This window comes from Drosophila takahashii, chromosome X, assembly GCF_030179915.1.
Source record: "Drosophila takahashii strain IR98-3 E-12201 chromosome X, DtakHiC1v2, whole genome shotgun sequence".
NCBI classification, from domain to species: Eukaryota; Metazoa; Arthropoda; class Insecta; order Diptera; family Drosophilidae; genus Drosophila; species Drosophila takahashii.
This window is the reverse complement of record NC_091683.1, coordinates 19,942,263-19,952,300: the sequence shown is the minus strand read 5'-3', so window position 1 is coordinate 19,952,300 and position 10,038 is coordinate 19,942,263. Positions and strand designations below refer to the sequence as shown.

Sequence of the window (10,038 nt, the reverse complement as noted above, 5' to 3'; positions counted from 1 at the left end):
GCTCTGCGCCTTCAAGGATCTTAGCTATACTGATTTCAGTTTTAATATAATATTTGCATATTTCTTTTAATTGGATTCTTATAACGAAATTTAAAAACTTTTAGGTTCCCCGGGACTTTGAGAAAAAAATCTATTCGGATTTTAAATTATCTAAGGTAAATCACGGTTTATACCTAGATCTCTTATCGATTTAAAGATTCAATCAAATAATTAAGATATGTAGTTTAACGATTTCTCCAATGATTCTACCATTCCCACATATTTCTATGAAATTATTTCGAATTTGATAGATTCATCGGCCATAAAACTACTTAATGGCTTTCTAATAGTAAATTTTCCCATTAATATAATTTTAAAGGGCTTAGGATAATTTATTGTAGTGCTTTCAAAATAACGCCAATCATTTTGGGGTCTTAAGCTTCGTTATTTACACCTTGAAAAGTGAGAAAAAGGAAAGTCATTTAGTTCGTTATATGCAAGTCATTCGTATTAAATACTGGACGCCCTGCTTCAATAATACGTGGAGTACTTCAAATTTCTTGAAAAAGGAATGGCTAATTAGTAAGTTTGCGATCTATATTTTTAGCTTATCAGTAAACAGGTTGGTTATTTGGGTATAATCTCTAGTACCAAATTAACCAACAATCCAAATTATTAGAGGGGAACACATTGACATTGCAGATCCCCAAATCTGCCTTTTTCACTTTCAAACTTCGTTTGACTCACACTATCTTTTCTATTTTGCAGTATTATCAGCGTATTGACGTCGTAGCGGCTTCTTGAATTATTATCTGCAGACCGTATATACTAGCCTACTTTTCGATTCATGACTTATGGCGGCTAAAGGTGGGAAGCTCCCATCCCACAGATCTGCAAGTAATGCCAAGGAGATAACCGTTAGGGCGTTGAAAATATTTAGTTAATGACTGGGCGCAATCTGCACTACCCACCACCGACCACCCACCGCCCACTGGCTGATGACAGACGGGGCGTGGCAGGTGTGATAAGCACACCTGCCCTCAAAGCAATTGTGATGGACTGTGATGATCTGGAATCGACAGGTGGCGGTTAGGGGGGAGTTAAAAAGGAGAGGGGGTTATTTCGGTGGTTAGTAGTGGGCCATAAATAACAAGCTGCGGCTTCATTCATTGTGGGTAAGCGAACACCGGGCCGTAAATACTTCCACTTGGCTGTCGATAACACAGCGATTAGGCTTATCACTATGTAGTTTTAACGCTTTTTGTCATCCTTCGGCGCTGGCAGCGACGCCGACCGAGGCAGCGGCCGAGCACGCGCGCAGTCGCAGCGGGCAGAGGGCGGAGCTGCACAACATAACCGTTAACGGCTTCTTAGCAAAGCTCGTCGCCAGTCTACTTCAGTCTGAGGCTGTTGATCGCCGCTAGCGGACGTGGTCGCTCAACCCTACTCTACTCGATTCGATTCGATTGAAAACCGATTCAGAAACCAATCCCGAACCGATTCCAAACCGATCCCATCCGATCCGACGTGCGTTCTATATTTTTTTGCAGTTGTTAAATGTTTTAATGTGAGTTACGAGTGCGCGAAATGCAATGAACAATAAAAGCAGCAACGGTTGAAAAGAGACAATAAATACAAATTAAAAGCAATAAAAAAGTTGAAAACTTTTCAAAAACACTTTTTTAAGATTTTAAAATCCTTTTAATCCTAAATTGTGTTCACAGAGCGTTTTAGTATTGAGGTTTAGTAGAAACATTTGACTGATATCATTACATATCTTAAATTACTTCCTTATAACAGCTAAATACAAATAGCTAAAGATATTTTTATTAATATTTCTCAGTTCACATTTAAAATCAATTAATAACCCATTAAACATCAATTGAGATCATAGTTTTTCTACTTGATAAACATATATATTTCCCATGTCGTGAGATCAATTTTATTATTTTATAGCCAGGCAATTTTCCATTAAATATTCGTCTTACCCTTTTTTGATCACCGATTTTTGGCTCATTGAACCGCAGGCGAGGATTATTACTTTTTTGTTTTTGTCATATCTGTTGTTTCTCAATGTAAATAAAAAACACAAGTATTCTACTTTTTTTTGTCCATTAAAAAGAAAGCTTGAGTTTATGCAACCCGTCCTACATATTATACACCGTACAACGTAATGATTTTTAAATAAATGCCATATTTCTCTTCGATTTCAAGTGACGCGTAACGGATGTAAAGCGATCCACGGATTCCCAACATGACGGATAAAGAAAATGGTAATGCTAATCACAAAAAACCTAGCTTCATAATTATAGTTTTTACAGCAAGGTGGGTAATTATACAGATCAGTGAACCGAGATTTATGGCCCATATTTTGGAGATACATATATCGTAGTCGTATGACGTAGTCCGTAGATACTATATATGGTGACATTCGGTATTGCAATGAATTCCACTGCGTTTTATATTAATTGATTCCGTGACTATGATCTTTGAGTATTCGAATGGGGTTTAAGGTTGCTATTCCGTTTCTTATCAATGGGAAACTTTGGTTTTTCCTTTTATATGCACTTGAGTTCAGCCTTTGAGTCATGGTTCCGTTTTTTCGATATGCAATTTATTTTACCGAAAAGTCCCCGCGCCTCCAGATTGTGCTGGCACTTTTGCTTAATTTATTGCGGCCGTTTTTCCCTTAAATATAGGCCGTTGGGTAACGTTCAAGTAGTAAAGATTAGCGGAATATCTGGGGACACTTATTGGCATTAGTGACAGAGCGGAGGAGCGATTACCAGAAACTCTCTTGGCAGCGTGTGCAGTCCGCAAATCTAATCGCTCCGATAAGGGACTTCCATCTGGAGTGCTTTGCCCCGGGTTATAGTTTTAGCCACTTGAGCACCTCCACGACCACAACAACAGCCAGGTCCAAATGCGTATTCGATTTTGCCGGTCCCCAAAAAGAGAACCACCAAACTTGGTCAAATGGCACGGACAGACCTTGCCTAAATCAAAAACAAAATAAAAAACTCGCCTTGCTTACATTATATATTTTTTCTATTTTCTAATTTGTATAATTGTGTGGTTGGTGCCTGCATTTCAATGTCAACCGCCGGCTTCATTTGCATATTCATAGACAGCAACTGCCATTGCGGGTGTTTAAAGCCTGTGACTGCGATTGCGATTCCCATTCCGATTGCGAATGCGATTTTGTTTGGTATTCCCCACGCGAACAATTGGCTGACAAATCGCTGGGAGAGCTGGAGAATGCCTGTACTTTGGTGCAACTGCTTGCAATTAGTGAGCAATTTACCTGGTATTCGGTATTTGGTATTTCATATTGGGTTGCTCACTTTGGGACCAGAACTTGGCCGAATTGGTTGGGGCGGTAACGCTATCGGGGGACTATAATTGCCATTTCGAACGGAACAAGACAATCAAAGTTTGCGCACTACCGAAAACACAAACTTATCTACCACCAGCACACTCACTGACAACTTCCATTGAATAATTCTGTTTCTTCAGAGCAAAAAAAAGAAACATTTGTAATTAAAAGTGGGCCGAAACCCCCTTTCTGCCCCGCTTATCATTCCGACCTAATCGCTTGTAAATCAGATGGAATCGCCGATACACCGGTGGATACTCTACATTTAGATCCTCTCTATGGCGATTACGATATTGGGTCGGTGCTAAATTTACAACCGATTCGATTGGCAATCGGTGAACAATAGCGACAGCGATAACGATGCCGATAGCGCAGGGAACGTCGTCATATCATAGCACCCAGTACCGCCCCATCCGATCTGCAAAGTCATCGAAGAGCCACTTGAACAGGCACGTACGCACTTGCTGGATCTTCCATTGAGTTCGGGAACTTATAATTTAGTAAATATCCTATACTGATTACTCCATCATATATCACTTCTTACCTATAAAGTCTGCCTTAATTGTCTTTATTTATTGCCTTTTATATAAGGTTAATTGAACAATCTTAAAGGGCTGTCCATCTAAATACCTACGCTCATGCGTAACCATCTAAGTACCCACCAATCAATCAATCAACTTCTCTCCCAAACTATGCAACTCCCAAAACCTAAAAGCTTTTCAAAAAGAAATCTCGAGAAAGTGAAATTGAGAACACTTTCACAGCACTTCTCTGCGACTCTTTACAACTGCACTCGAGACATACCAGGCTTATCTTATTATTTATAGGAAAAGCCCTCATCATATTTATTTTTTAATTACCTCGCTGTAAATTCCAATCAGGCTAGGTAACTTTTGATTTCCCCTATCGCTTGATCGAAGATCTCCATCCTTGGCGACATTGACACAGATCCCTGGCACTATATACCATTATTATAGGCGACTGGGAATGAATGAATGAGTGGATTTGAGTGGATTTAGTCTGGTCTCCCGACTTCAAACGGCCACCGAAGCGGGTCAATGCTGTACACGTCTGGTACTCGTATATTTTGTATATTTGTGTTTCCCTGCGCGATAAGGCGTTTTATGTTAATGGATGTTTGATGTGGAGTGTAGTGCGTGCAATAGCATTGTTTCCACGGTTTATGGTGCCATGTGATGGCTACATTACTGCCTCAAATGGCGGCCATAAACGCTGATAAAGCATCGATGGATTAGCCACGAACCGAACCGAACCGAACCGATTCTGGATATCGCACCTAGATAAGGTCGTCATTCACGGGCAGTCATTGGGGACTTTCCCAGTTGGCTTCCTGATCCCATTGAACACCGATCGGATCCAGATTCAGATGCAGATCCCCATCCAGTTATCCGAACATGGCCATGACCATGAGCAATTACCATTCAATCCACATGGACATGACCATTTAAGCCCCGCCAGACATTCAGACGCAGCATCGTCGGTAATCAGCATGTGATTTATGGAGTGGAAAGCCATGCTCTCTGTCAAGTTGTCAAAGTGGCGAATAGGCGGCGATCCCCGAGAGAGCTATCTGCCCCGGCTATCTTGGCTGTCTGCCACCGCTGTAAAGCACTAATGCTGCTAAATTTATGCCGGGCCACCGAATTCACACGCCCACGGGCGCAGTAAAGGCCTGGCCAAATATAGAGCAGTCCTTATCTGCGGCGGAGGTGTCAAGCACAAGGCCACCGCCTTACCTGTTCTGATGAAATGTCGCTGATCTAGTAGATCACTGGCGAGTCTGTGTGGGCAGACGAAATGGAACGGCCGGCGGAGCAAGTACCCCTGCTGGGTGGGCTCTCTCCCAACTTCCGAGCACCAAGTACACGGTTCTAAACCTGTATCCTGTATTCTCTTTCCTCCACAGAAATACAGCCTGCGGCTGAACCATCGAATCCCTCGCCAAGAGCTGTGGTTGGAGAAGACTCTACCCCCAGTGCTCCGATCGTAGAAGACTCTACCCCGAGTCCTGCGCCCGTAGAAGACTTTACACCCAGTACTGCGATCGTAGAAGACTCTACCCCCAGTGCTCCGATCGTAGAAGACTCTACCCCGATTGCAGACAGTCCACCCGCCGTCGAGAGCAATGGCAAGGCATTGGTGGAGGCCAAGAAGTTGCCCGAGATCTCCGCGGAACCGCTGAAGAATGGCAAGGAGCCGGAGCAGAATGGCAAGGAGCTGCAGGAGGCCAGTGACTTCAAGAACGTCTCCGAGGCCGAGGGACAGCAGAAGGTAATTCCTTATTAATCCTCCCCTAATCCAAACTCGAACTAATCAGGACTCTACCCCATTGATCCTCAGAAACTGCCCTACCCCAAGTCGGTGTTCTTCATCATCAGCAACGAATTCTGCGAGCGTTTCAACTACTACGGCATGAGAAGTGGGTTTATCCGTTTAGATCCTCTATAGAATCTCTGCTAATCGTATGCTCTTCTACTCATAGCTGTTCTGGTCCTCTATCTGAGTCGAGTTCTGGGCTATTCCGACGACACCGCCACCGTGGTCTTCCACGTCTTCACCATGTTCGTGTACTTCCTCTGCGTTTTCGGTGCCATCATCTCGGACTCCTGGCTGGGCAAATTCAAGACGATCCTGTATCTATCCCTGGTGTACATATGCGGATCGGTGCTGCTGACCCTGGGCGCCATCGGACCCCTCAACCTGCCCATGGAGACGTTCACGATGCTGGGCCTGGCGCTAATTGCCCTCGGATCGGGCGGCATTAAGCCCTGCGTATCGGCATTCGGCGGCGATCAGTTCAAGGTGCCGGAGCAGGTGAAGCAGATCACCTCGTTCTTCTCGCTCTTCTACTTCTCGATCAATGCCGGATCGCTGATCTCCACCACCGTGACGCCGATTCTTCGCGAGGACGTCTCCTGCTTCGACGACATCAACTGCTATCCCTTGGCCTTTGGAGTGCCCGCCGTGCTGATGATCGTATCGGTGATCGTCTTCGTTCTGGGACGATCCCTCTACAAGATGAAGCCGCCGGCAGGGAATATGGTGGTGCTGGTGAGCAGCACCATCTGGACGGCCATCACGACCAAGTGCAGGGAGAAGAAGACCAATCCCCGAGAGCACTGGCTGGACTATGCGGACTCCAAGTACGACCGCCAGTTGATCGACGATGTGAAGGTGCTGATGAGGGTGCTCTTCCTCTACCTGCCGCTGCCCGTCTTCTGGGCACTTTTCGATCAGCAGGGCTCCCGCTGGACCTTCCAGGCCACCCGCATGGACGGCGACATGGGCTCCTGGGACATCAAGCCCGACCAGCTGCAGGTGCTCAATCCGCTGCTCATCCTGCTCTTCATCCCCCTGTACGATGTGGCCTTCTATCCGCTGTTGAGACTCGTGGGCATCAGTCGACCGCTGCAGAAGCTCACCATGGGCGGCATCCTGGCCGGCATTGCCTTCATTATTTCCGGCGTGGTGGAGCTCAATCTGGAGGTGAGTTTAATTTGAATTTTAGGCCCTCTATCAAATAGCTTTGCTTAGTAAGACATACCGTATTGTTCTGTATTTTCACCTGCACCTGCACCCGCACTTTCCCCTTCTTTCTCGTTGCACGCCTTGCTGTCGCTAGAAAACCTATCCCGACCTGCCCTACAGCCAGAACATCCAGCTGCGCATCTTCAATCCGGAGAACTGTGCCTACACCTTCACCTCGAACCTCGAGGGCGTGGAGAGCGTGACGGTGCCCTCGCTGAATGCCTATACGAACAAGGAGCTCTACGTGCCCAGCTCGTTGAACCTGGTGTACTCGCTGACCAGCCAGGATCCGGCCTGCACCAACAATGTCGTGGGGGCCACTAAAACGCTGACCGACAAGAAGGCCTGGTCGCTGTTCCTCAACCCCACGAATATCAGCACCTCGCACTTCTGGGAGGAGGACTTCGTGGACAAGCCCAGCGAGAGCCATCCGCTGATCCGGAACGTGGCCAATGTACCGCAGACGCAGACGATCTACTGGCGAAGTGTCTCCAAGCAGGAGACGGCCTTCGAGGATCTGGCCGCCAAGACGAACCTCACCCGGGTGAATTCGGCAGAGTACGAGGTCCTGGTGGGCGAGGCGGTTGTGGGGCGATTCAATGTCCACACCGGCGGAGTCTACACACTGCTGATCAGCGACGGGCTCGTGGGCCAGCTGGTGGAGGTGACGGAGCCGAATTCGATGAACATCCTCTGGCTGGTGCCGCAGTACGTGGTCATGACCCTCGGCGAGGTGATGTTCTCGGTGACCGGACTGGAGTTCTCCTACGCCCAGGCGCCGCCCAGCATGAAGAGTGTCCTGCAGGCCTGCTGGCTACTGACTGTGGCCTTTGGCAACGTCATCGTGGTCATCATCGCCGAGGCGGCCCTCTTCGAATCGCAGGCCAGCGAGTTCTTCTTGTTCGCCGGCCTTATGTTCGCCGACATGCTGATCTTCATGGTGATGGCCTACTACTATGTGCCCAATGATCCCAACAAGAAGGAGGAGGAGACCCAGCCGCTGACGGCGGGCGATGCCACCAAGGCCACCGAGATCCCGCCCCTCGAGGGGGGAGTGGAGAACAAGGGCAAGGACATCGACGAGTAGATCCACTGACCTGATCTGATCTGATCTGATTCCTCCTGCTCGCTCCTGCGTTGTGTATTATATGTATTTGTACTTGTAGATGTGTAGATGTGAATCCTTAGTGGCCTCTGTCCATTTCCAAGCTAAGTGTAAGTGAAGCCCCGCCGGGCGTTGTTGCATATGAAAAGACATCCATCTAGTTAATCTAATAAAAGAAAACTATTATTATAGCCCGCTGCTTGTTTGTCTGTCTTTCGTGTTTCTTTCTATCTGAACTGTGATCTTGTGTTAGTCTCTATAGGATGATCATTTAGGAGATTCCAGGAGGATAGTAGGGGTATAGTAATGTACTTATATAGGGAATATACCTTCCTTGCAGCGCACTTACCCGCTGATCCCGAGTAGTGGCAATACCCAGCTTCGGGTCTTCAGCGGCATTCCCGACTGCGAGTATCGCTTCAGCACGAACCTGGGAGCCCGGGAGAGCTTCACCCTGAGGGGTCTGGACTACTACTATTCGGGCAGTGTGGCCACGAGTAGCGATGGCACCTTCAAGTTCACCTACACCGTGGAGAGCCTGACCGAAGGTGAGCTATGATATAAGAAATTGCTATCCTCCCTCGCAGCTAAGGACCAAAATCGATTCTATATTTTCGAAATGAATTTATTGTTCAGAACTTGAATCCAACTGGGACTTTTTGACACCAGCGAGTAGTAGTTTCTGTAGAGATAAGTGTGACACCACAGATTAAATTCATTTCTAAGCTCACGTCATTAAAAGATATCAGGTGCTACCTCAGAAATAGCTAGAGATTTAGGATCGCCAATTAATCTGTTTTAACTAATGACGTCGGTTGGCTGGAAATGTCTCATAAGAATCCAAAGGTGTTTTACATTTTTGTAAATACTGTTGAAATATTTTTGTGAACTTTATCAAAGTGGTGATTATTTTAGGTTCAGTCCAAACTGCTTTCCAAGTTTACAACAAATTAAACTTTTTTTTTCTTAAATAATAGTAATATAAATGTTAGCAGTAAAAGTTAAAAACAACCTTTTTCATTAAAATGAAATTAAATAAAATTAAAATTAAATAAACGAAATATTTTTTCTAAATTTGTGGTAGTTAATTTGCATTACATTTTATTAAGAAACGCAACCGAATGTTAAACTAAAAGTGGGTTTTAAACCTAGATAGGTCATACAGGAAGTTTCCTTCTGATCTTTGGTAGTAAAAGCATAGAGCTCATATTTTTTACTCGTTGGTTATAATAATTACCTGTTTACACCCCAGGTTGCTCCTCTGTGGAGGGCGGCACCCAGCAACTGTACGAGGCCACCGCCCACTCGCTCTTCCTGCGACCCTCGCACGCGATCGGGAAGTTCTGGTACGAGGACGAGGTGCAGAAGTCCAACCGCTCGTGGGCCTTTGTGCGCACCCTGGCCAATCTGCTGGCCACCACGCGGGTGGTTTGGACGGAGGAGTCCGCGGAGACGGTGGCCCTGGACCTGCCGGCCCGCAATCACGAACTCTACGAGCTGAACACGGGCGACTACCTGGTCCAGGTGGCGGACCAGAATCTCACCCAAGTGGAGCTGCGGGCCGGGGGCGTCTACGCCCTGCTGATTGGCCAGAGCCACGGCGCCTTCGTGTCGCGCCTGGTCGAGGTGACCAGCCCCAATTCGATGCACATGCTCTGGCTGGTGCCGCAGTACGTGGTGATGACCCTCGGCGAGGTGATGTTCTCGGTGACGGGGCTGGGCTTCTCCTACTCCCAGTCGCCGCCCAGCATGAAGAGCGTCCTGCAGGCCTGCTGGCTGCTCACGGTGGCCTTTGGCAACGTCATCGTCGTGGTGATCGCGGAGCTCAAGTTCTTCGAGTCGCAGGCCAGCGAGTTCTTCTTGTTCGCCGGCCTCATGTTCGTCGACATGCTGATCTTCATGTTCGTCTCGTACTACTACAAGCCCTACGACGAGGTGGCGGCCCTCGCCGAGAGGATCAGGGCCAGGCGTCGGGAACGCAAGTGGCAGGATCTCGACCGATTCAAGCGGGAATGAGACGTATTGTAAA

General features: G+C 47.0%; 2 protein-coding genes across 3 annotated transcripts; both read left to right on the top strand.

The window, feature by feature from the left end:
• Positions 1-1,369: 1,369 nt before the first annotated feature.
• LOC108057276 (peptide transporter family 1) lies at positions 1,370-8,200 on the top strand. Of its 2 annotated transcripts, XM_017141470.3 has the most exons (6): positions 1,370-1,546; positions 2,194-2,252; positions 5,283-5,647; positions 5,717-5,795; positions 5,859-6,862; positions 6,999-8,200. In XM_017141470.3, exons 2-6 carry the CDS (start codon positions 2,234-2,236, stop codon positions 7,989-7,991), a joined length of 2,460 nt encoding a protein of 819 aa, XP_016996959.2. In that variant the 5' UTR covers positions 1,370-1,546; positions 2,194-2,233; the 3' UTR covers positions 7,992-8,200. The 2 variants fall into 2 exon arrangements, with proteins under 2 accessions (XP_016996959.2, XP_016996958.2); XM_017141469.3 differs by lacking the exons at positions 1,370-1,546; positions 2,194-2,252 and adding an exon at positions 5,159-5,207.
• On the top strand, positions 8,071-10,025 carry LOC108057245 (peptide transporter family 1-like). Its single transcript, XM_017141419.3, has 3 exons — positions 8,071-8,119; positions 8,330-8,557; positions 9,262-10,025. The coding sequence occupies exons 1-3, from the start codon at positions 8,071-8,073 to the stop codon at positions 10,023-10,025; spliced, it is 1,041 nt and encodes a 346-aa protein (XP_016996908.3).
• The last annotated feature ends 13 nt before the right edge of the window (positions 10,026-10,038 follow it).

Coding starts and splice junctions, on each gene's coding strand:
- LOC108057276 (XM_017141469.3), top strand. CDS start 5,174: ATGGAACGGCCGGCGGAGCAAGTACCCCTGCTGG. Junction 5,648..5,716: donor AGGCCGAGGGACAGCAGAAG/GTAATTCCTTAT, acceptor ATTGATCCTCAG/AAACTGCCCTACCCCAAGTC. Junction 5,796..5,858: donor CAACTACTACGGCATGAGAA/GTGGGTTTATCC, acceptor TTCTACTCATAG/CTGTTCTGGTCCTCTATCTG.
- LOC108057245 (XM_017141419.3), top strand. CDS start 8,071: ATGTGTAGATGTGAATCCTTAGTGGCCTCTGTCCATTTCCAAGCTAAG. Junction 8,120..8,329: donor TGTCCATTTCCAAGCTAAGT/GTAAGTGAAGCC, acceptor GTACTTATATAG/GGAATATACCTTCCTTGCAG. Junction 8,558..9,261: donor CGTGGAGAGCCTGACCGAAG/GTGAGCTATGAT, acceptor TTTACACCCCAG/GTTGCTCCTCTGTGGAGGGC.